The sequence below is a fragment of the Poeciliopsis prolifica genome, unplaced genomic scaffold, assembly GCF_027474105.1.
Source record: "Poeciliopsis prolifica strain line A6 unplaced genomic scaffold, Auburn_PproV2 SCAFFOLD014, whole genome shotgun sequence".
Lineage (NCBI taxonomy): Eukaryota > Metazoa > Chordata > Actinopteri > Cyprinodontiformes > Poeciliidae > Poeciliopsis > Poeciliopsis prolifica.
Window position 1 is genome coordinate 2,732,858 of NW_026562389.1, and position 26,876 is coordinate 2,759,733.

Genomic DNA, 26,876 nt, shown 5'->3' on the forward strand with positions numbered 1-26,876 from the left:
TTGAATGATTCATAATTTGAAAAGTGCCATTAGCTCTGGGCTATGTTTTGGTACCAATGTACCCAAGTTTTTTTTTAAGAAAGCTAACATTTTAATAACTTACATTTTTGTTCCAGCATCTTGTGTTTTAACATCCTTTTGAAGAGATTCCAGAGTTTTCAGGTCAGAGTTCAACTGTTTAGAAATGAGAAACAGCAAGTCTTCTCAGCTGCTGACACCTACATGAGTATATCACACAATTAATCAGCTAACATTAGACAGTCATAATGTAAAGTGTAACTCTAAGAAAAGAAGCAAATATCTGAAAAAAAGGGAAATAGTACCAAATTTAGCAGGTTCTGTGTTCTGGCTCACAATATCTACAAAACTTCATATCTTGCACATTAATTCACATTTTAGTTTCCAAAATCAGATCCAAAGCTTTTCATCTGATGCTCTAGTAGGATAATCTCATGACAAATCAATAAATGTTTGAATTAGTAGAAGGTGAGGCCCTTTTAAGTATCAACATAACTACTAAGTGACATTATAACCATCTTAATATTTTAAACTACTTTTGCTGCAGAAGAAAAACATATTATATTACAGCTATTCATCATTTACATCGTTATGAGTATTTTTTTGTCAAAAGCAAAAGCAAGAAATATTATCCCTACATGTCATATCAAACCAACGTTGAAACAAACAAACAAACAAACAAAGCATCACAGATGACGACAACAGAAGCAGCAGCGTATTGTACTTTGTTCCTCAGTTGTCCTCCTGTTATAACAACACACATAAAAAAGGACAAAAGAAATCTTGAAGTTGTAGTGTTTTTATTTATCATTATGTAAATCCAGCCATTTATGGTTGCCTTCGCAAATCAGAAATCAATCTTTTCAACACCTAGCAGAGGAGGAAGTGCCTACAGGGATTACAAAAAGGATAAAAAGATCAAAAACACAGCCAAAGGACTTCCTTTGGGTAAAGTCAATAAATCCCAACAAGGTTAAAATGAGTCTGTTCTTAACTGTCTGTAATCTGTATGCGGCAGTAAAAGTTTACGCTTCAACTCAAACATTCAGCTCATTAAGGTGTGCTCCCTGTGGGATGGTGTTTAGAGTCCAGAGTTGGTTCACACCTTAGAAAAATACCCTGCTTCTTTTACTTTTAAACTGTGCAGCACTGAGTTTCTATTCAATGGTAGAAATGTGATCAATTCTCATCCACTGATTTTCCACTGGTTTGTTATAATTTGCTCCACTAATGTTTAATAAACTGTTGGTCTCTCAACTTATGATTGAGATCTGAGGAAAAATCCCTTTCTAGTCTTTCCACCAGTCCAAACTCACCCCTTGTCCTTTTTTGCATAATTGTTTGCAGGCCTAAAGCTTGTAACTGTAAGTCCTGTGAATTATAGAAACCCGGAGTTCAGGTCTTTAAAAAGCAAACATAAATCACACAATACGATTCTCATAAACTTGTGTTCAAAGAGTCCCAATCTATTTGTGCTGTGCAAATAGTCAAGGTTACGACGCATTTGGCTAAATAAATGTAAATTGCTCAGAGCATTTCAGGGCTAATGCTAACAAGGATACAATCAAAACTAATAGTAGGCTAAATAAATCTCATTTAGTTTATATGAGATCAAATACGCTTTTATACCAACTCACAGTAAGGAAACACTTCAGTAAAGTGAAATTCAGGTTGTTCATCTTAACAACAGTTGAACTTTTTCTGCATGTTATGTTCGGATAAAAGGACCCAGAAGGTTTGGGATTTTTTTTGTGTGGAAAAAAGGCAATCTCTATTTCTAGCAAAGTTAAATTTCATACCAAAAATGATGATGTGATGCTCACTTATTAATATTTGCACTGCAGATAATACAGCATGGAGCCCAAAGTCACATGGGTCTCAGTTTCGTCTTCACATCACCAGTACTTTCAAACAAAGATGTAAAACAGAAACATGCACACTTAAACAACACACAACGGCATTCTCTTGGCTTTAAAGTAACTGTTTCTGCGCCGAGTCTTTCACTAAATCTTCAGTCTCTGACACCAGAGTCTCGTCAATGGTCCCAACAAATCCACGTAACATGTAATACTGCGCTGATGTCCAAAGAGAAGAAAACTATTGTCCAAATGGAGAGAGAAAAAAAATCCCCTCTGACAATTTCCTTACTAATGCCTCGAGTGCGGTCTGGAGCCATAGCAGTTCAGGTTGACCTAAGAGGTCAGAAGACAAATATATTTCCTCCATGTGTTCTGCTTCTTCCATGTGTTCAGCAGAGCAGTTTGGAGGAAAGCGAACATCATGACGGGCTGACGTGGAAAAGATCTCGACAAGAGTGGTTCTATCAGAAGAAGCAAAAACTTTTTTCTATTTTATTTTCAAATAAAATGACTCTGGACTAATTATGGCTATATATCTGTTAGGTAAAAGTTCTTCCTTTTGCTCACTTATCGTTTATAGATATATTTTCAAAACTATTCAAAAAGCTTGTACCCTTACATCTACTCTACAATCAAGATGATGCAAAAAAATCTAGCAAAGTTTGTTGTATTAACTTGTAGCAGGAAAACAAAAAAAACAATGTTTGTAAAAAATTGTTTCAGACAACAACCTAAATGAAGTCAATGCATGAAGTCTTATTCATTGTGAATGGAACAAACTAACAGAACTTTACCTTAAACGTTCATGACGGCCTGATTTCTTTTCTGTCTCTGAGTGTGTCGCTACATGTTGACATGCATGACTGAAGGATGGCTGAGCTGCACTGACTTGTGCTTGTATGTATGTGAAGCTGTGTGTTTACACGCGTGCATGCCTGCGATGCAGCCGCAGCTACGAAGAGTTCGACGTGTTGGGGCTCCAACCCATTTGATAAGCTCTCTCTAGGGTTCTCTTGCAGTCCTGCATCACTGTGCTGAAAACGATGTGAGGGTATTGAACCACCAGCCTCTCCACTGTCTCCTCGTTCACCTGTGAAACGTAAATAACATGTTGCATCACCAACAGTGTTGTGCGTGGTCACAGAAACTAGCTTAAATTGCGGTCAACATATATTAAACGTGCATACATTAGTTTTAACTTTGTAGAATTAAGATGTTCTGTTGCCTGGTCCCTCTACAAAATAATTGTAGATTTCAAAAAGGTTTTTATTTAGTTAAATGAAAGTTATTATTAAAACCATTTAAATCTGCTCAATGTTGATGGATGACAAATCATTGAACTGTATATGCATTTCACTCTCTGCCAGTTTATTTTTTATCCATTTACTTTTCTCCTAGTCTCTGTGGTCATGAATACTGGATCTTATTATAACTCAATTTCCTAAAAAGCTGTTGTCATTCACATATTTATGCAGTCAAAAAGCAAAAAATTATGACTAACAAGTAGCCTACCAGTACAATGTTTTAAATTACGATGGAGTAGGATTGTAATCTTCTAAATTTTTATGTTTGTTTGTTCTTAAATGCTGAGCAGCTCATCAGTTCCCTGCTTTTAAGCTAAAATTTGGACAAGCTTAATGGATGAATCATCCGAGATCTGATGGCAGAAATAGGTCTGGCATTGAAGTCGAAGGAAAGAACTAAAAACTTTTGAATGGACAGTTTCAGTCAGAGGCAGCAAACTGGCTCTATTCTCCCTCCAGCAGTTTTTTTTCTGTCCCTGTAAAAGGCTGTAATTGAAATCTTTTCACAAAGATATCTTTTTTTTTTCTTCTCCTCGTTAGTGAGAACTTCATTATGAACTGACGACTTGGGTCTTTAAAATAGCAAGAAACATTTCAGGTAGTACTATACAATCTTGTTTTCATTCTGCTAATTAGTGAAACACTAATATATTTTTAGCTCAGAAAAAATTAAGGCAATTTTTGCTGTAGGTCTACGTAAGGCACATTTTTGAAAACCATAATATAAACTAGTGTACTTTCTCTTTTAAACATGCTCATTTCTGCATTGTCTCTGTTGCACCAGATGCTGAGTAGATGCATTCCGAATGGGCCTGGGTCTCAGAAATTACTGGATTCTCGACTAATATACCGAACAGACAGTTCCTTGAGAGCGTGAAGTCTATGGACATGCTTATCCGCACACACAATTGGACTGTGGTGGCGGGTTTAGTACCAGAGGACAGCTGAGCTCACTGGGCTAATGAGGCCTTCATGTTCTCAGAGGACCAGAAAGACAAGCGGCTAATAGCCTCTCTTGCACATCTTTGCCAGTCTAACACTCTATCAGACCATCACTGAGAGCCAAGAGTGAGAGAGTCTGAGAAGCTGACAAAGAGCAGAGACAGAGTAACCCTGGAGACCTGAAGGGCTTAACTGCAACCCACCCAGAACCGGCCCCCCGCCCACCCGAGAGCATGATGCTTTCCAGGGGAAATGATGTATGCATACTTATATTAATGTTAAGGATATAGTTAACTGTTGCTGCCAAACAAGTGATAAAAGTTTTTCACTTTTCCTACAGGATTCGTCCATTAGAGCATTTGGGTTTTTGGGTCCTTTTGGCAACAAACCGCTCATCATTTTCAAATTCTATTTTTTTTTTTTTTTTTTTTTTTTTGGTAAAAAACACAAGCAGTGATGCTCTGCAGTTCCTTGGTAACTAGAAATATTGATAGAACAAAAAGAGAGTGGGGGTGAAACCAGATGAATCAAAGAAATAAATGTTCTGGAGGAGACAGAACACTAATGTCTCTCGGGTCACAGAGAGAAAATGGAAACTCCAGGCTGAAAATAAAAGGCAACAATACACTTTCAGCCTTTCTCCTGATTGCCAAGAAACTTTACAGTGAGCTAAAAGTCAGGTGTCAACATAGAGCACTGCACAGGCTTTAGCAAGATGGTACCGGTGCCAGAAAAATAAAGTTAATTACATCAAAACGGTTGAAAATTTTCTCACATGAAACTGTTTTGAATTTGTGATCTAAAAATCCTCAGTGAGAGCCAAAACTATTCTGGTTCACTAATCTTTTGAGTTGGCACGGAAGCGATGGAAAAAGATTATCTTTTAAACGTAAAATAACACATTAACTCAAGAAAAGGTGCATTAAGTAGGTGAGTAAGATTCGAAATGGGAATATTCCACCAACAACTTCAGAGCTTTGTTCAGCGATCCATTAGCTGAACCATTAATAATACAGTGTTTCAGGATATTGCTTTAAAGATTTCACATTATTTTGCCTGGCTAATATGAATATCCTAACCGCCAGGCAGTTCTATAAAACAAATCATCACAGTTCCTCATGCAATGAAAAGATCAAACTCAACAAGTGGGGCGATCCTGCCGATAATATGAATGCGAGGGAAAGGAGAGGAAAAAAACCAAAACAGATATTTTGTCCTCAAGGTTTTAGTCACACAGGGCATGAAAACTGATATTGCAATCAAAGGATGCCTGCAGTGTTCCAAATCTCTGTCCTTTTCTTTATGGGATTATCTTACTGTGCTAAAAGTAATTTACAGAAAGTGTTTTTTCTGGGTAGATTGAGCCTATTTTAATCCACCTGCACTCATGTGAAATTTCATTGTGAAGAGGAAATTAGTTTGACATGAAATAGTTTGGCATTTTACGTCACTTGATGGATCATGCCACAGTTTTTGTGCTGACTTATAAATTGCAGAACAGTCCTAGGATTATAATATCAAACTCATTTAGGACTTCTTAGTCTGTAATAAATATTATATAATAATGTAAATAATATTCATTAAGGCTCTTCTTGCCAGAAATATATCAGGTGATGTTTGTTGTTTAATGCAGCAGGGCAGCTTTGGGATGTTTCAATTGTAACATTTGGAAACTAAAAGTGAGTCTATTTTTACCAAAAGAACAGAAGTAGCCATATTCAACTTTTAAAATTAAACAAAGCAGTAAGTAATTTCTGTTGTTTAGATTAACATTAAATGATTGGAAGTTCTATTGTATTTGCAAAATTCTTGAATTTGACTGGATGTTTTTCTGAATCCAATCCCTCCAGCTTTTTACGATCCTGTGACCACAGAAGTTCATGCACGACATCATCAGATTTCCATGTTTTTTATGATAAGGCATAATTCTGGGTTTATTGCAAACCTTTGACAAATATAGTCAAAAACTGGGTTTTTAGTGACTGTAAACGCCTACCTGCAGTTGAGAGTTTCTTTTATTGTTACTACACTACTACCTCTGCCTTTCCTGGTGTCAAGTTGCAGGCTGATTATTGATTTGTGATTGATTTGGTTAGAAAGAAAAATCAAGCTCATTAAGGTCTTGAAATAATAAAAAATTCTGGGTATCCAATTTGTCTGCTTGTTACTTTGTCTCATCTTTTTTCCTTTAAATGTATATTTTCAAAGGGTTTAAAGGGGGAAAAATGTCACAGTAGTGCCACAAAATCAATGACTCTGATTGCAAAGAAATCACAAAAACAATAGCAAAATCCTGGAGGGACTGCCTTTTAATGTGCAGCCCTCATAGAGTTTATATACATTTAAGCCCAGATTTATTTATAGGACAAGTACATTTTGTTTTCAAATAATGCTAATTTTATGAGAATGAACAGCCTCAGACAAGCTGCCTTTGAGATCCATCTCAAAGGCCCATTCATAAATCACGAGATACTGACATCCCTCACACACCTCTGGGTTTTCAGAGAGCAGACCCTGCAGTATGACAGGAAAGAACTTCACAAAAAAAATCTGTCTGAAGTCTCCCAGGAGAATTTATTTTAGAACAACAATGGCGGAACAACAGTGTCAAGCAATCCTTTCGTTGGCCGAGCAAATGCTTCAATTTTAAAATTTATGTCTCAGTTTCTTATTTTTGTCATTGGAAATTATTTCTAAGTATTGTTTCTGCTTCTAAATCCTGCAGCTGTCTGCAGGATTTAGCACATTTCATCTATTGTCACTACACCAGTTGACAAAACCGGTCTGCTCCTTTACCAGTCAGCCAATGCAAAGCTTTGACTGCACTGCTTGGTGAGTCAGCAAAACAGACTTTAACCACTTCACCACATCGTGTCTTTTGAAAGATGAAGAAGGCAATAAGGCACCTTGAGAACACCTTGAAATGTTTTCAAAATATGGGGAAAGAGGAAAAAAACATTTAGGTCCCAAACAACAAAGTAAATTTTAAAGTATGTATTTATTTTCATTACTTTACTGACGTGTACCAAGGCTGATTAAAATTTAATTTTCTCTCATGCAAGCAATATCTGTATAAGTCCCTGAAACATGATGCTACTGTTTAGCAGAATCAAGGGATTTTTGATCATGTCTCTCCATTCAAGAGCCTTTACCTCACATGTCTCATTTAAGATTTCCCCTTATCTTCCCAGAAAAAATATATATATATTGCATCATCTTTGCTATTGTTATCATTCAACTTTACTGTCACATAGTTGTTGAAATTGGATGATACAAAAGGAACCATAAGTCATGGCTGAGGGAAAAATTAAGGAGCTCCAGTGTGCGCAGTTACAGTTTGTTAATTGGTTGAAAGGTTATCCTGCTCTTGTCTTGTGACGCAATTTTCTTTCACGTTTCAAAATGAAGAACTCTTACCACTGTCTACTCCGACACTGACTGCAGATTACTACTCCACGCAACCACTTTAAAGTTCAACACAAAGATATTTATAAAATGTATTACAATGAAGTCTCTAATGAGGTTTAAATTAGAGGCAAGCACTCCACAAAAACAAAAAGTAGGCATTTAACTGAACTCATAAAAAAACAAAAAACAAAGATAAAGTGGGGAGCAGATTAACAGAGGGCTTCAAACATAGCTGCTTTAGAGACAATACGTTAAGTTTGTTTTGACATATTGGTGAGCCTCATTAACAAATAAAATGACAACTCCCTGATTGCCTTCATTGCATATAATACTAAAGTCCTGAACTGAGCATGGCACATCCCCCAGCTTGTTAATCAGGTCTTAATCACAATTAAAACTGATCTAAAGAATAGACCTGTCACACTGATGAGAGGCCATAACATTCATTAATGCTAATTTAGTGCAGCTTCACTTGCTGAGCAAACTTCGCACACACAACTCCAATCAAAATGCTGAATCATATGCTAATTGCTGGTTATGGGAATGCTAAATGTTTGAGCCAAAGCTGGATTGCTTTGATGGAAATCATGAGAAGAGTAACAACTGTGGTGACCTCTGCTTTGTTGCTCCTAATCAGAATGCATAAAAACTTTTAGTTTGTGTTTATACTTGTATGGTAATATTTAATTACAGCAACAGGCTTCAAATGAGTCAAATCAAATCAAGTTTTATTATTGCAGCAGAATAAAGAACTTAAATAGTTTGGTATCTAATTAAAAAAATTTGTATCTGTTGTACAGGATACTTATATTTTAAATTATTGCCATAGTGAAAGTAATTAAATATTTCCTACACTAAATTTTGACAGGTTTGTTGGTGTATTAAAAAAATGTGTCACGAGTCTATGCATGAGGAAAAAAAAAATTTGGTGAAAGATTACGTCCTTTCATGTCTAAATTTAGTGTGTCCCCTATATTACACACTGATTGTTCATTATTATTCAAGACTGTATGAAGTCCCCGAGGTGGTCATATAATTATTAGCTGACTTAATCAGAGAATAGGTCAGGCTGCCATCATTCTGAGTTTCTCCAAGCATTTACTGAGTGAATCTTCATTCGCGCTGACAGGATCAGCAGAGGGTCGCATGAGACGAAGAAATATTTTTAATTGGTCATTTTTACAACATCTGAGTTGTGAGAAATTCAGTTTAAGTCCCTACATTTGAGGTGATAACAATAGTTTGTAAGATTTGTGATGCTCACTATGTGGAACTTTTGAACATATTTGCTAAGAATCCTGAAGGGTTTTTTGTTTTATTCTGGAGTCTTTAGGGAATCCAGGATGATTTTGGTAATCTCCAGATCAAAGTAAAAACACTTTGCTTCTTTAAATGTGAAGCTGAATATTTCAATAATTTAAAATTCATAAAACATACAACATTTCTTAAATTTTTAGTAAACAATTAATATTATTTATTATGACTTATTTGTGTTCAGACAACAAATAAATATACTCTTTCTATTGTTTGACCTGTATTGGTAACCATTACATAAAAGCAATGGTCATTGTAAAACAAATTGTTTGGAAATGACTTTATAACCTTTTGGAAATGACTTTATAACCTTTCCTTTCTCGAAATAAATATAACATGGATTTCTTTTTTTTACTTCGAAGCACTCAGGTTTTCCATACAAGCAAACAAGGGGTCTTACACTTTCTGAACAACAGTTTCAGAGTGAATTTTCTAAATGTTAGCTCATCAACAATGGCCAGTTATTTTTATTTTATTCCTAAGAAATCCATAAACACGTTTTTTTTTTTTTCACTTTTCATTTAAGCTTAAATTTTAGAATAAATGATGACTCTGTGTCCTGACGTCTTTAATTAGAATACAGTGTTTACTGTGGATATAATAATAACAGTAATAAAGGTTAAAGGGCGAGAAGCTCAATAACTAAATATTTGTATCTTTTCTAAAGAAATCCCTGTTGTAGAAAGTTTTCAAAGTAGTTTTTTTTCCTTTCAGCTCTAGTGCTGTTATCTTATATATCCTTTGCATTGCTCTGTGGCATATTGAATGATATGTGATCATATCACCACACCTGGTCGGTATTTGCGGCTTAGTGCTGATGTGAGATATGAAGGTCACACCAAATACTGAATCCAACTGGTTTATACAAAGGTGAGTTTTCCGGTTGCATTTGTATAAACCAGTTGGATTCAGTTTTGCATTTCAGCATTTGCATTTGAAACAGAAAAATAATTTTCTTCCTAGAGAGCAAATTTGTTACTAGGCAAAAAGTTGCTTGATAATATTTTGCTGCTAGGCGACATGGACTTAAAATGTAATTGAGAATACTAGAATAAATCCCTGGGGTAGTGTTTCAAATATGTGGCACTTGGATAGATTTTTTTTTCTCCCTTTCTTGCTTTCCCCTCATTTAGTCCAGACTCAGTGACCCGGCCTATACAACCCTCCTTTCAAACCAGCTGCCAAATCTGTAGGAGAGCCATATGATAGAGCAGATCACTGCACACTGATGATTCTAATCTCTGAGAAGCATCTGGGAGAGCAGCCGCTGCTATCTGGACTCAAGCCTGTACTTATGATATTTTCCCCCATTTTAACTTCAAAGATGCTGCCCTCTGGATCTAAGCTCTTTGTAATTCATCCTGACAGGTAATGTGCTGCTGTCAGACAGTACAATAAGGCAGGAGAAAAACAAAAGTATGTTTAGCAAAAAGCAATTTATTTATTTATTTATTTATTTATCAGCATGCAAAGCAACAGATGCGAATGCAGTGAGAACGCAGCTTTTGAATCAAACAGCTGAACAGAAAAATGAGACCATAATAAATTATTTCAAATTTTAGAACGAAAAATAAATTGGAAACCCCAAAAAGGCAGAAAGTGTGAATGTTCTGGAACAAATGCTATATGAAACCGTTGTTTGAATCGATTTCAGCATTTAATCTTTAGGAAGGACTTGTCTCTATCAGCATATGTCATTTTGATTCAGCAATGCCTGCTGATATAGCTTTCAAAAAGTCTCTTTCAGATTAAGATGACATATCTCACAGATTTTCAATCAGATTTAGTTCTATATTCTGGCTGGCCATGTTCACTGTTTTGGTTTTTGTTCTGATCTCACAAAGTAATTAAATTGAGGTGACACTGAAAAATAAAAGCATTTTATTTTAAATATCCATAAATATGGATAAAGATATCCATAATTATGGATGATTTATGGATCATTTACTGCACAAGTCATCACAAAAAATTAATAATAAAAAAAAAACTTTCATGCATCTTTGCCAACAATGTTGAGCATGTTGACATGGAAATAATGGTTTCCAAGATTACAGTGCTCACTCCCACTTGAATTCCTCCTCGCTGCATGCCCAAATATTTATGTGTAAATAAATGCACATCTTTAAATAAGGTCACTGAAGCCATTTGTTATTTTATATTTTATATTCAGCACCTAAAATATTTGGTGGTTGGGGGTTTCAAATGAAATCTGCAGAATATATGTCACATTTATGGACATAAATGAAAGAACAAAGTTATAAATCATATTTCATGGTCTCATTTAAAAAGAAAATCACAGAAAAACTTGAGATTCTAACAGGGGTGTGTACACTTTTTGAAAGCAACTGTAAATAACAGCAGACCAAAGCAGAGAGCTCCAATACTAATCCACTGGTGCAAATGCACTCTAACACCATGTAAAATATACATTTACTGCAAACACCCGGCCTTCTCCCAGTGAGCAGGGCAGTAAAATCAGTCGTAAAGTTGAGTCATGCAGCAGCAGTTCAATTCCCCAGCTCAAAAAAAGGGGAGAAAAGGGCTATAAATTGATAATCAGCAATACAAATTTAAAGATGGATGTGAAATTAGACTGTCAAGATTAGGGCATCCTCAGAGTACACCTAACAATCAGGCTAGGAAAATAGGAGAGAAAAAAACGACCCCATGAAAACCCACAGTGCTTTATTGTTAGGTGAATCATTTTTTTCAGTAAAACAGCGAAATGTCTTTTCATTTCCTTTGAGTTTTCATTAAATTCAGCCCAAGTCTGCATTATGATATTTCATTTCATTTTTTTATTTTTTTACCTAGGCGATGTGGCAGCCATGGCTACTCCCGGCCCATAAAGAGAGACAAATACCCCCTTCTCCCTGTCTACTCCCATGTAAACAGTGTATAATTCAACTAGTAAATACATTTGGGGTAAATGTTTAAAAAAGTCTTGTTTAGACAGCAGAAGAATGCAGCGCATCAGGTCGCAGCGCAACACAGCTTAAACAAGTCTAGATTTACACAGGTCAGATTTACGGCCTTTAAAACTGCTCAGAAAAAGACCCCCAGTTGTAAAGTTTGGCAAAGAGTAGCTGCAAAGCAGAGATAGTTCTCCTCTTTGTTGAGTGAGGAGGAGGAGAAAAGAAATGGATAGAAAAGAAATAAAATAACAAAAAAGGAGATTTAAAGAGCACAAAAGCACAAAAAAAAAATTATCTGAAGGATTCAAGATTTCTAAATGAACGATTGATGCTTTGGCTCAGAAGCTTAGGAAATAGACTGCTTTTCACGACAGAAAGCCTGAGCTTAGTCATTTTGATTAAGCTCAGAGAGTCCCAGAAAGCACAGCAACCCGAGCAGGAATCTGCCGCGCATGGCTCTGAATGTGCTTTTAAAAACCAGATCAGGCGCTGCTTGCGACATCTAAGGTCTGGTCCTTCTCATCCCTGCACAATGTCAGACTGGAGCAGAACTGAAAAGCAGGGTGTCACTACATACACTCACACAAAAAGAGGAATGGCAGCTCTACTGAAAAGGGTCAGAAAAAGAGGTTCTGGAGGCCAGGTTTGTAAACCCCACACTCCATCATGCATGACAAAGGTAACTAGAGGAATGTGAAAAAGGCTAACTTGAATCTATTTTCTATGTTGGCTTTGTTATCTCTGTAGACTGGGGTAAAAACATACCATAATTTAGGAGGCCTTATATAATTTCTCTGTCGGTCTCAGACTCAAAAAAGATTGGCAACACTATCCTGAATTTTTTTTTTAGCTAAAATGAAAGTAACTAAACTATGAGGTGTTGTAGTGACATATTACACTAGCGTGTTTAGAAAGTAATCAGGTAGATACAATTCCAAGGATTATAATTCTGAAGGGAAAAACAACGTGATCTGTGCTCTGTCAACGTCTGTAGGAAAGAGTTTCTGCTCCTATTATTTTTGTCTACTATTTTCTTTTCTTTCTTTTAAGAAAGTTCTTCTCGCTCAAACGCTTTGTGTTTAACTGTTTCTTACCTGAATTTAGCCATCGACTGAGCTTTTCATCTGTGTATTGTCCATATTTTGTTCCCCAATAAGTGCTCTTGGCCACTGCTTCTTTATTTAGGAGATTTTCTCTTGTGGACAATACCCCTAACTAAGTTCTGGCATAAACAATTAAGACTCTTTCCGTTTCTATTTCCCATAGAAAGTACTCCTGGCAAGTGATTCTGTGATTCTGTCTCCCACAGCAAGCCTTGTGGGAGCTCTTGCTGTCGGTTCCCTTGTCCACTCGTGTTTCCATATAAAGTGTTCCTGGCCAATGGTTTCTTTGTTTCGCTCTTCTGGTTGAAGCCATTCGCAGAACTCAGAACTCTGAACGTTATTTGACTTTCTTTTGCACAAAAAGTTGTTTCTGTCTCCTTTCTTTCCTCTCAAACTCCAGTGAGTCATGGTGGACGGCGGCTCATGCTGAGTCTGGTTCTGTTAGTGGTTTTTCTCTATTAAACATAAGTGGTTCCTTTTAAGTTTTGTTACATGCATGTTCTGAAATGAGGGATTACTAGCAAACCTGACATAATGCAAGCCAGTATGACTTTTTAAAATAATTTGAATTCAATTTGACAAATGGAATGGTATCTGAATAACTGGGTTGCAGTGAAATAAGCTATAGTAATTTGGATGGGACTTGGAAGAAGTCATACCTTATATAATTGTACATTAACTGGATCTGTTTGTCTGAAAAAATGCTCTGCAATATCAATCTTTGTGACCCTGAGCCAAATGATTTTAGTGAAATAATTTGAATTCCAAACTGGGCTTGTACAAATAGACACACAGTTACCGCAAAAAAGAAACTTTTTAAAAAAAATATGTAGAATGGGCTTTTCATTTCAGGAGCAGGGGGATGATGTCATGTAACCTTAACCCAATCCCTGCAAGACCTGGACATAGAAAACACACACACGCAGACACCAGAAAAAATACAGTTCAACCTTGTAAATTTTTTTGGGCTTTCTTTGGAGATGAAAATATGAGATTTTCATATTTGTTTGTTTGTTGGTTTTTGTGTCTGACTACAGAGCCGGTGTGTTTTGAATCTTTAATCCACACACAGTCACACAATAAGTCTTCCCTAAAACAAAATTTGCAGACAACTCAGACTCACCCTACACACACAGACATGCACGCACACACCCACACTGTTTTAGAGGGTCTAAAGTCAAATGAGAGGAATGCCGCACAACGTTGTCACTTGAAATGATACATTGCAGACCTGCTGAGACAACAGATGTCAATAAAGACTGCTTTTGGCCTCATAAGGAAAAAAACAATAGGTTGTAACATGGGTGCACATAAATACACAGAAAGACAAACAAGAACCAAGCAGAGGAAATTCCACAGTAGCTCATAGAAGGACAAGCCAAGGCAGAATTCCTCACAGATTGATTAAATTTAATTGTTTCCTTCATGTGATCACCTCGTTCTCCTAAATGCAGGAATAAATAAGGACATCTTGCCCTCTGCAAAAAACATAACACAAAATTAGTATATAAAATGAATAAATTCAGTTTATAAATCACAAATGTAGACTTAAGCAACACTCTGTGACTTCACAGACGTCGCTGATTGCACTGATTAGCCTGGATTATGGGTTAATTTCCGATATTGCAATGAGAGCAATGCAATTACTGACAAGTTTTCTCTCTATTAGAAAAAGCTCCAAAGTGGAAGAAAGCTCTATACAAGCTTCTGCAAAAGCATTGATTTTCTGAAGCCTGTCCAGGTACTGTGACATCACAATCCCAAGCGATTGATTTTTGTGGATTTTACATGAGAGACAACCTCAAAGTAGCTCAGAATTATGAAGTGGAATACAATACTACGAAAACTGAAAAACTGATACATGCATTAGCATTCAACAACTTTAAGTCAAAAATTTATAGCATCAGGTCTTGCTGAAATAACAGCTGCAGGTTTTAGGGTGGGGGTTAGTTTTGAACCTCTAGAGGTTGACATTTTCACCCATTCTTATTGGCTAAATAGCTAAAACTCAGCCGGAAAGGAAGGAGTGAGACTCTGAGTATGAACTTAAAAGGTATTCCCACAGGCCTGGATATTGCCATTGCTATTCCGACACATGAAGAGTTTTCTAAACCAGCCTCCAAATAGATAACATTTTCAAATATTTACTAATAAAAAAAAAAGAAAATTATTTATTTTCTGCCACTGCTCAAAGTTTTATGGGTTTATCACTTAGAATTAAAATAAAAACCTGTCTTATGTCACTCTCTAGAAAAGAGAGTGACATAAATAGAAAAGGTTTTATTGTGTATAGTACTTCTGATAGCCACTTCATAAACAGTCCGGTCCTTAATTATATTCAGCGACATTACAAACATAAATCTTTAAAAGGTCCCACATTTACAGCTTTTTTTCTATTTACATTTGACTGAAAATATTAGTTTTCTAAGCTGCAACCCAAGATGTCACAAAGTTGACTTGTTTTTGGATGTCCTCCAGTTGTAACACAGTAAATCTTATTTGAAGCGCTTACATTTATTGACTGTGAATCTCCCCCCAAAAAATCACAAGTTCATCAGACCAAAGCATATCAGGATTGGCAAGCTGGACAATCCAGGCCAAACAGTCTGTCCATAACTGGAAGATTATATTGACCTCAGTTGTGGTTAGTAAACAGCCCCCAATTTGGGAGAGGGAAAAAAAGGGTGGAAGATAGACAAGGAGGGCACTTAAATGGACTAATTGAATGAACATGATGTGAGGAGCATCCAAAGTTCAAACAACCTTGGATGTCCTCATTTAAAGTCAGTAAACAGAGGGAAATCAGAGGCAAGAAGAGGGAAGAGGGGAATAAATAAGAGCGAAAAGGAATGCATGAGTGTACTCAAGAGTCAGGTGAGGTCAGGCCTACGCTTCTCAAAGATCCTTTTTATTTATTTATTTTTTTTTGGTTGAAGGGCAATTCTGAGATTCACCTCAGACGCTCAGTGAACTCTGTCAATGTCTCACTGCTCAGCTTCACCACTTCTTTACTGTCCCGCACTCCTGCCCTTTAGAAAGAGACGAAGGGATGATCAGGCAGCGGCTTGAGTTAAGACCACCAATCAATACAACTCTTCTGTGTGGGATGAGTCCCCAAGATTACACAGAAAATCACAAATGGCAAATGACTCTTTCAAACTACTTTCATGACTTTGAACATCGGGGTGTGAGTACAGCGCTGGGCTCCTCTCCAACACTTGATGCTGTGCATGAAGCTTTTCTTCTGACTCCCCACTGCATTAGGGCCTTGAAATTGAGGATACCTGCTGTTTCCAATAACAACAACCATCGGAGAAAGTTTCGCTGAGCTTCAGAACTCTCATTTCCTAAACGAGAGTTAAAATGCTTTCTAACTCCTCGCCATACTTCATAATTATTTTCCTCACTCCAAACCTCCAGGCCCCGAACAATTAGGTCCTGGTTTATGTCTGCAAATTGCCGTGGCGTGCCTATCTGTGCACGGTCCCAGGCAGCTGGACGCACCGGTGGAATGACCGTATTGATTGGGACGTCTGCCTCTTTTAACAAGGTCTGTCTGGATGTTGTATCTTGGGGTGCAGCTGTGCTCATTCCTGCTCCCCGAACGCCACTCCACCTCATTCCAGGTAATGGGAAGCCACTTCAAAACTGCTTACACAAAACCCTTTTTGGGGGCTCAATTTGTAAAACAGATATGCAGCACTAACTCTATTGTTTCACCTGATCTAATTTTGCTCTCATAACCTCACGGTTTCTGACACGTGTTAAATAATTTCTCTTATTTTTCTTTCCCAGAAGCAAACGTTTTGTTTTCCTTCCCGCTCCCCTCCCTGATCTCATTCCTGCGATATCTCGTACTTTCTCCACCAGCTGTCCCTGAAGAGGATGGTAGCAGTCAGTGTCATTATTTTTCTAGTCGGGCTTCATGCTGAGTGTGTGAGTTTGCCTCTCACTTTCTCAGCCTGGACTGCCCCATTTGTTTTCACTCTAATGAAGTAGTGGAAAAGTAGCTGGGGAAAACACAAACGGGGGGGAGAGGGAGCAGAGAAAGAAGGGGAAGAAAAGTGGAATGCAAAAGATGAGAAGAAAGAGACAAAAGGAAAGGGGAAAGGAGGTTAGGAAGATGAGAGGGTTCAACAAGCTGCGAAAACGTTTAAAGAAAACATTCCACTGAGGCTGAAGAAGATAGAAATCCCCAAAGTGATACATCACTGGAGAATGAAGGCCCTTAATGTTCACCTGAGTGGCCAAAAGGGCCTATTACAGTAAACAGCAACTTAACAAATAAGGTATGTGAGACACATGAAAACAGCATCTAGATAAAGAGGGCGATATGTTATAGTTAAGTGTTTGGCATAAGCTTATATGTCTTTCCAAATCAGTAAGGCTTCCTGCTTTTCTTCTTTTTAATGGAAAAAACATTCTGTTTAGTCAGTGTTCCTGTATTTTGCTTTAGAGAGGATGCCTTGCTAAAGTCTGATTGTATCAGTCTCTACTCAAATCAGCAACCAAATTGTTGCTGCAACATCTCTGTTAATTCTTGCCAAACTACATCTTGAATTTAATATTCTCCTTGTAGACTGAGGCCTTTTGAACTGGCCTCTGACGTGTTTTTGTTGGTGTTGCTCGGTTCATGCAGAGCAGACAATTGTCCCTATAAATGACAGAGCAGACTGTGCGGCTCATCTAAACTCTGAGGTTTTTGAGCTCTAAGTTGCATAAATGGATCAGCAGGAGCAAAATAGGAGTTTGTTGATGACTTTAATTTTTTTTTACAACCCTGCAGTGCATCTTATTAACTTTTTTATAATTGAACAAATCATTGTTACACAGCCTTGTTATGAAATACAAGAAGGATTCATCATTGTCAAAACGTTTCAGATAAAATTCTTAAGTGTCCCATGCAGTTATAGTTACCCTCCTTTTCATCATTACAGCATAATCAAATCCCCAAGCCACTCATGGAGCACTGTTACGCAATTATCTATAAATGAAAATGGTACAGCTAGGAAGGAAGACATCAACATAAATTAACTGGCTGAAAAAGAAGAGCTTTAACCATGAGGTCAAATGGAGCTCAGAAGCTCCGAAGATTCTCAGGTTGACTGGAAAGATCTTTAAACAGGACAAATCTAGTAGAGATACATTTTAAAGGGGGAGAAATGGATAATATCAGCTTTGTTGAGCTTTATATGTGAACTTTTTCTCAGTCCAAGACTCCTGAGAACAGTTGTAAACAGCATAATGGAAAGTTATTGTTATGATGAGGTGCTGATTGAGTGGAGCTTATTAATGAGACAAAGACAATTTCAAGACGTCAAATTGGAAAGTCAAATTTATTTTCAGTTATGTTTGATATATACAGCATTTTCAAAACAACGGAAGGTTGATAGCACCTGATTGTCTGGAATATCCATAATACCACCCCTTTAAGAGATGTACACATAACTGCAGACAAAGATGATTCCAAAACATGTTGCCTCAAATATGCTGCATAGAAATGTACGACCCACTTTCTGACTTTTATTTGTGAAACATTTGGAAAAGCCTTTTAATGTCAAGGATGTTTTTTTCCTTTGTTTTCCTTCTCGGCTATAAACTCACAAGATGTGTTACTGAAACCTTGTGAGTTGCCTGAACTAAACTGAAATGAAACATAGTCGTGGTTTTTAGCCTTGAGAATATTTGCTCACCCATGAGCTAAATACTCTGCAACTTTGTACAATGAATATTGCACCCTAATGAAACTATAAAAATGTTGCATCTTAAAGCAAGTCTTCTAGACTCTAGTAGAATATTAATGTTATTCTCACTGAGGCAACTTGGTCATTTTTGTTATTCCAAAACTGCATTAACAGCAAATTTCTTTCCACTTCACAATTAAATACTTACATCACCAAAAAATCAAATAAAACCCATTGGAGTTTGTGGTTGTAATATGACAATAAAGGATTGATATAGGAGTGTATTGTGTCCAGTAGTTCTAAGAATATACTTTCCATCCTACATCCATCTCTTTATTGCTCTGAGCTAAGAGAAGCACTTGGAGAAAACCTGGGATAGTTGAGAAGTCAAGCATTGAGTTGAGAAAGGTTTGTGTTGAATGATCATGTATTTTTCCAGCTTACTGGGTGATTTACACTCTAACCTGGTACCTCCAAATAAGGAGCCACATTCGAGGTTGTCTTTTTCTGCGTTTTGAGTAAGTACTGACCTCAGGCAATCAAATATATGACCCAACAAGAGTACTTTCTGAAAATATGTTCCCTATAATGCATGATGCTCCAACAGATTTGTGGAAGATGTAATTCACTCACAGAGGAGACCGTACCTAACAGCCAGAGTCACTGGATTTACTGAGGCCTGATATTACTGTACGGAGGAAAAACCATCCTTTCAACAGAAAAGGAATAAAAAAAATACTTCTCCTCAACACTGAATACTTCAATAAGCCGGCACAGTTGCAGCTTAAAGACGACTGAATGAATTGATTAGATTTTTTTTTTTTGGCCCGAGCCTGGATCAATCACATTCTTTCCCCTCATCAGAATGGGGTCGTTTGGACCCAGAGGGCCGAGGGATGTAATCGTTTGAGGCAGGCGGAGGGTGCCATTTGCCCCGGCCTGAGGGTTTTGATTTCAATACTCCATTATGAGCTGCGTTAACAGCAAATAACATGAATTCCTCCCAGAGTTACACACAGACACATTGCTTTTGAGCATGTATAAACACAGCGGCACACAAAGGAGCTCCTTCAGAAAGACAAGAAGGCAAGGACGAAGAAAAAAAAAAAACCTCAACAAATGAACAAATTATTTTCTATGAACACTGTGTACGATTCATCTTCTGAAAATATAACTGAAATAGGAATGGATTCAGAAAGACGCATGGATTTTTCTCATGTATATCCTTACGTGCGTGAATATTGCCCTGACATGCGCTGCGCTGGGATGTCTGACCGCTGCATATCGCCTCTGCCAGCAGTGGACATTACATTCAGGCCAGTGCGGCTTTCAACTGTATACTGTTCAGAAGCACGTTTAGACAAACTGTGACGAAGGAAACGGATCGTTCACACTGCTGCACATGAGGAGAGCCAGATGGATCCTGTTAACAGTTCCTAAATGAGTTCTGCACTTTCTGAGTCCGCTGACATTCCAAGGAGGCCACCAGATTAAAATTCACAACGTTTTGACAATTTCAAATAAATTTACACACTGCAGAGACACGGAGCTGACTGGTTTGTCTGCACCAATGTGTCAAGGTTATCACAAGACTGTTTGTTTGAGGCTGACACACTGAAACTCAACACCGTCGGATTGTTTGGCAGCTTTGTAGAAGGACTGAGAGAGAGACAGAGAGACTGAGAAAAGATTTATTTTTTTAAAAAAAGCCAAATGTAGATTAGAAAATTTACATAAATAGCTGGAGGAAAGTTTGTGACAAACATGATTTTCAGGTTATGAGGAGCCAGTTTTTCAGGGGCTTTTTAGCTACTTTTTTTTTTTTTTGCAATTTGTACCACATTCCTCAAGAGACACACGATGTAGAAGAAACAGGTAAGTGAAGTCCATGTAAGGGAATAATGAACTTTGTTTGCAATACGTCCGCAACACTGTCAACAGCATCGCCTGGACATCTTGTGCAGAGTGAAGAGTATGTAACAATTTATTTTTGCAATGCAAACATTTACAACAGGTATGCGGAGCTAAATTATTTGATCTGAAAAACACAAGCACTGATATTTAGGTGGGCTAGATGGTAGTTAGCAGATGTATAAATATTGAGATTGATCCTTAAGTGCATACATCCCAAAGCAACGGAAAACGATATTCAGAAAAGTCAGTCAAGAGCAAGGATGCAAGTGTTGGACAAACTTACATCCATCAAGTCGAAAGGCAGGAAATGCCTTTAAAGGAAAAAATGTCTTCATCAGGAACATGTTTTTCCTTGGAACAGTCTTGCATAATGTGGCAATTACAGTTGTTGGGAAACCTTTCAGCTACATGGTACATCAAGTTCAGTATTCACCTGCCTCTTTTTCCCCTTATTTTCTGTTATTAAGAAAAAACAGCAGATTCCCCAAACAATTCTTAAATCAGATCAGCTGAAACATATTAAACAATCAAAACAAATATGTCCCGTTATGATCTAATTTTGACATTAGTACATTGCTGCATGGAGTGTTTTTTTTTTTTGTTTTTTTTTTTTTTCTGAATAGCTAGGACAGTTGATCCTCTTCTGGGAAAGGTTACTAGATTATTTAATTTTAGATTCTTACCGATCAACAACCAAGTGAACAAATGTACACAAATGTAGAAAATGTAAGAGGATTGCCATCCTCCTTCAAGATGGATGGCCAGTGAAGAATATATATATATATATATATATATATATATATATATATATATATATATATATATATATATATATATATATATGAGACAATACAGTTGAACTCCTACAGTTTATTGTCTGTAGGAGACAATGAACATTTGCTAAAATACAACTGAAAACAGATGTTTAAATACCTGCTATCACACAGTATATATTTCTTTTTTCTCACCACCTTGACATTAAATCAGATTACCATATTCTCTGTACCACAAAGAGAAAAAAAAAACTATCTACAATGCACCTTCTGTATGAGTCGCATATTTTCTTTAGAAATGAAAGGATAAGATTAGCTTTCGTCTGGGCTGCAGACGGTGATGTTGACTCCTTGGCTCATGGCAGTAAGTATGAATTAACATTTAACAAAGCAACCAAAGAATCGGTCATGAAGAATAACAAAAACATGTAAGTCACACCTGAATGTAAATTGCAAGACTAGTAAAACTGTAAAATGGTGAGTTTTACATGTTGCATTAAATAAGCAAATGAGTAGTTTTTTTACTTTTTAAAAAGATTATTAAAATTTGAAATTCGTAAATTGGGTCAATCAAGTTAATATTGTACTAATTTATTTAAAAATGTCACATGAAAAAACCAAATACGTGCATTTATATCTTACTGGAAAAGTGATTCACGTAACATTACCAACATTACCAATTTTTTTGTTGAGGCCAAACTTTAGCTCAGCTTTCGATGGACTTTGGAAAACTTTTGATTGTCTCGTTCAATTGATGAATATCTTTTGAGTTAAGACAGATTGTTGAAAACAGCCTGACATTTGTCCAACTTCTTTTTTTTCCATTTGTGCAAACACAAAAGGAGAATTTTGACACAAGCATTAAAAACACATTGCAATGACTCAATAAAACTGTACTGAATTATTTCCCATTGATTTATGTTTCTTTAAAACAATTTGTGGTCTGTAAAACTTTAACTCTGAAAAATATTATATTGTACATTGCTATATTCTGCAAGCAACATGTGGGTAGTAAATAGTTACATTTATGTAACTTAAAAAAACAAAAAAAAACTTAGTAGTAGCTTTGCTGCATTGTATTTTTTACTTTTATTTTAGTAGTATCATTAAGAGGTGTAGCTACACTTCCTTGAGTCCAATATTTGGCTATTCTACCTATTAGCTTCCCTGAATGTCATCTTCTATCTATTTGGAGATCAAGTGAATATACAGTAAACATTACATATTGTCACTTGAAGGATTCTAATATATGTACTAATGTACATATATTAGAATCCTTCAGTAAGTAGTGCTGAAGTAAAAGTATGTAATATTCGAGCAAGTTTTTTTTCTCCAGAATCCTTTTTTCTTGCTACTTAATACTTTTACAAAAGCAAAAAGTATGTTGGAGTAGTGCTGTTCTTACCTGAGTCCATGTTTTGGCTACTATAACCACCTCTGCCAGGAAGTACTGACAGAATCATCAATTATACACCTGGTTCTTGAGATTTTTAATTGCATCCATAACAAAACGTTCAAAACTACATTGCTAAATAAGAAAATATGCTATACATTATATTTGATATATTTTTATTAGAAAATAAAGGCATTTGAAAAGTTGTCCTCCTAAACAGGTGATTGAACTTTTTTTCCTATTTGGCCACTGCAGTTAATATTCATTGTTGTTTTGTTATGCTTAATTAAGTGGCACAGCATCTAAAAAGGAAGGTGGGACAATGAATTAAACTATCTTTTTCATTTAAGATGAGGGTCATTCCTGTTTTTATTAGCTTGACTGTATCTATCGATTGCTAGGTCAATGAGTCAGTGAGGTAGGGGTGAACTAAATGAAAGTGGAGCCTGAGTGATCACCTGCTGTGTAATGTTGTTTCACTTTACTACTTACAGATAAATATGATAGATACACATTTATGTCTGCTGTAATATGAACTGAGTACACTGCTTCATCCCAGAGACCTCACAAATGGGGGTCACTGTCAAATCCTCATATAATATAATTTTATTACAGTCTAAATAGATAAATATGATACACCGATGCACTCGACGCACTTAACCATCTGAGAGCATTCATTTTTATCTAAGAAATCCATAAGGTCAACTTGGAGGCCACGACTTGCAGATATCCACCAATTTTATAATGAAGAAATGAAAATGATGAGATTCCAACCTGCTGAACGGCCTTGAACATAACTCAAAATTTCTTGTGCCCCTTTTTATCACCAGCTAGCTTCTCAAACCAGGGGGATCTTATGATTGTGAAATCCAAAACCAATTGTAAAAATGTTTCTAAATCTAAAAAAGGGGGAAAAAATTTATTTAAAGCATCCCCAGAGACATTTTTTACAGATCTTGAGGTTTTGGGCTTAGAGTACAGAAACATATCTGTGCAGAATAAAGTGCAAAAGTCAATCCAGCTGCTCTCTCTCCCTTCTACTCTGCTTTTATCCCACTCATGATATCACACCTAGTCCTTTTCAAACATCTCAATGGCCATTGTCCCGTCCCTGAATTTTATTTGCCAAAAATATAGATCAGGTTTTGGTATCAAGGGTAATTAAGACCATCCATCTGGTTGAACGTATTCTTGGCATGTGGGTGAATGAATGCATGGCTATGGTAAAAGGGACGTACTTGTTTATCTAGTCCAGACCCCAAAGCGCTTCACACTACAATCAGTCATCCACCCAGTCACACACACAATCACACACTGATGGTGGTAAGCTGCTACATTGTAGACGCAGTTGCCCTGGGGCTGTGTGACAGAAGTGAGGCCGCCATGTGCTGCACTGCATTGCATCCAAGAAATACTTTGTGATTTCACTAATGCACATATTGATTGATTGCAACAACAACTATGATCTCATTTTCCTGGGAGTCCTTGCTGCAACAATTGCCATTAAGAATTTGTGATAATTTAATTTAATTTACATTTGCTTGATGGCTTATCAAACTTAACGGCGATATAAACAGTAAAAACAGAAGAGGCCTTTTAAGGGATATTTTGTGTTGAAATTCAAAAAGAAGATGCTAAAGCACATGCGTGTCATCTGACTTTTGAGTGGAATAAATGTTAATTGCTGCAGATTTTGTTTAGCCGTTGACATACGTGCTCATTTCAAAAATTGCCACAAATGGTTACTATAGTATACAGCTATTTTTGGGATCATTTCGAGCATTTTCTTAGCTGCTGCACAAATTTTCTGTGCAGTGGTGTTTTTCTCATTATTTCTCTCACATTCTCAAAACTATGTAGATGCAAAACGTGCAAATCAAGACATCATCCGTAATGCTTATGAATTTTTTTTGTCTGCTTTATTAATATGGGAGATCTCATGAGATACAGGATCTCATTTTCAAAATGGAGGGAAATAATGTAATGCAGATTACATTCTGTGTAAGTTAGTGGCAGTCCATATGTCATCGAGTGAAACTCAGAAAATACTACCAATAGTAATGATGATGAGGAGAATGATGAGGAAGAAACATAATCACACATTCATGCAGAGTGTGCCCTGCAGCCTCACCCTTAGTGGATACCTTTAGTTTGTATTAGTATATTTTGTATATGTTAGCAGCTTTACAAACCAGTGAAAGTACAGCTAACTATAATAAGGTTTTACACAAGGATCATGATATAGATGAATCCTCTGTGTTTTGCATTAGTTTTAAACTACACGCATTTGTTTATTCATTTTCTGGGAGGTTTGCATCTAAAACATTGTTGCATGGTACTTTACAGAAAAAATAACTAATCCTAATTCCAATCCTTTCATATTCATATTCATTAACAACGTAGATTTAGAGCTACATAATAAACATGAACCATAGAGGAAAGATGTTGAAAATACCTTGAGCATAAAGTGGCTCATGCCAACACTACTTCTACTTACAATGACAACAGGTGCAATCAACCTTGTGCGCATGCACACATGGATTCGCTTCTAGGCGCATTGATAGGAGGAAAAAGGGGTTAACAATGTATTCAAGAAAGCAGTGCTGCACCTGATGGTAGCTGTTTGTTTGGACTATAAAATGCAAATTATCACTGCAATTCCAGTCCAAGATTTTAGGTCTCTAGTGGTCTTGTTATATTCCTTGTTTTGAGAGTGTCTAAAACCTAGATATTGGAATTTCCATTTTTATCATCATTACCTTCTCTAAAAAAAACTCTTTGCTCAGGTACATGCAAACAAATTTACATTCACATGACTTTCTGCCACAGTATGTGTGCACAGACACACACTCGCAAACACACGCCAAGCAATCATCTGCTGCAGCCACAAGTTTAGTGTTAAGCCTTGTTACCTTGTCACATCTCATGAGGCCCAGGTATCGGAGGGACTTGCTGCTTTGAGCGATCTGTGTGGCTCCTTGGTCTGTGATGTCTTTGCACCAGCCAGCATCCACGGTCTCTATGGTACTGCTGTACTGGCCTATGGCTATCAAAGCTGTGGGCATGGAGGGGGAGAAACAGGGGAATTGGGAAGAAAAACAGAAAAGGTGTTAGTGTGAAAACCTTTTCTCATGCAAATGTGGAAGCAACATTGTTCCTCAGGGACTCAGAGAAATTTGAGACGAAATCAGGACAGATCATCTGAATAGCTGTGACACAATTTTGACATTAAATCAACACCTTGGAAAAAATCTGCACATGCTTGCATATTGAAAACTCACCCACACACCCATGTTTGTTCAGACAGCTGCAGGAGTCATACGTCAGAATGTTGGCATGAGTCACAACACTGAAAAGCAATGACAATGACACAGTGCCAAAGCAAAGTGTGACTCGATGCCAGTGCATGATATAATTTTGCATGTTTTGTTGGGTGGTGCCAAGGGAAGAAGCAAAGTGCCAGTGTAAGTATCCAGCAAAAACAAATATGTGTTTGTCAATGGGGGGAGGAGGGGAAGTGTGAAAAGACAAAGGTTGAATTTGAATACACTGATTGCAACCATAAATGTCACTGATTTCATATTAAAATCCTCTTTTTATGGAGCAGAATGATAACACAACAAAATATGTTAGATTTTTATTAAATATAATTAGGTGCATAAGTTTGAATTTATGGTGTACTTTCTGTAATCAATGCAGGGTCAAAACTATGCTTAAAGGCTCAAATATGTTGCACCAGTGTTTGGATAAATGTCCTGTAGTAAAGTTTTCCTGGATCACAGGATTTTCTAGCCATGAACCAATATTTGCCATAAAGCCGACTGGATATTTGATCACTCTATCAGAAATTTTAGAGTTTTTACCACAAACCCAAACTCCAATCCTAGCCCACTTTAGATGGAAAGAAATTGGATAGAATAATCAACATGCCAGCAACCACCAGGCCTTTCAATACTGAAACGCTGGAGCACCAGTCTCAGCATATTCAACATTAACAAATGGTTAAGATGGTTAAAATTGAGTTTCATAAAGACAATTATCCCAGACACGCATCAAAACTTTTGAGGTAAAATTGCGGATTATGCTTAAAACCTCAGTCAGTGTCAGAAAGACAAGCATTTTAAATTAACTATTAATTCTGCCAAGAAGAGACATAAAATATCCAGTCAGATTTAAGCCAAACAACTTATGAGTGGCAACAAAAACCAAGTGGTTTCTCTGCAACTTGCTAAAGGACATTTATTCATAC

General features: G+C 36.8%; 1 protein-coding gene across 1 annotated transcript in view; it reads right to left on the minus strand.

The window, feature by feature from the left end:
* Positions 1-801: 801 nt before the first annotated feature.
* Positions 802-26,876, minus strand: part of fbxl17 (F-box and leucine-rich repeat protein 17) — a 239,412-nt gene continuing 213,337 nt past the window's right edge. Inside the window, exons 10-11 of the mRNA XM_055039391.1 lie at positions 25,540-25,682; positions 802-2,967 (exon numbers count right to left, since the gene is read on the minus strand). Coding sequence (XP_054895366.1) covers positions 2,830-2,967; positions 25,540-25,682 — 281 coding nt within the window. The 3' untranslated portion in view covers positions 802-2,829. The remainder of the gene's footprint in view (positions 2,968-25,539; positions 25,683-26,876) is intronic.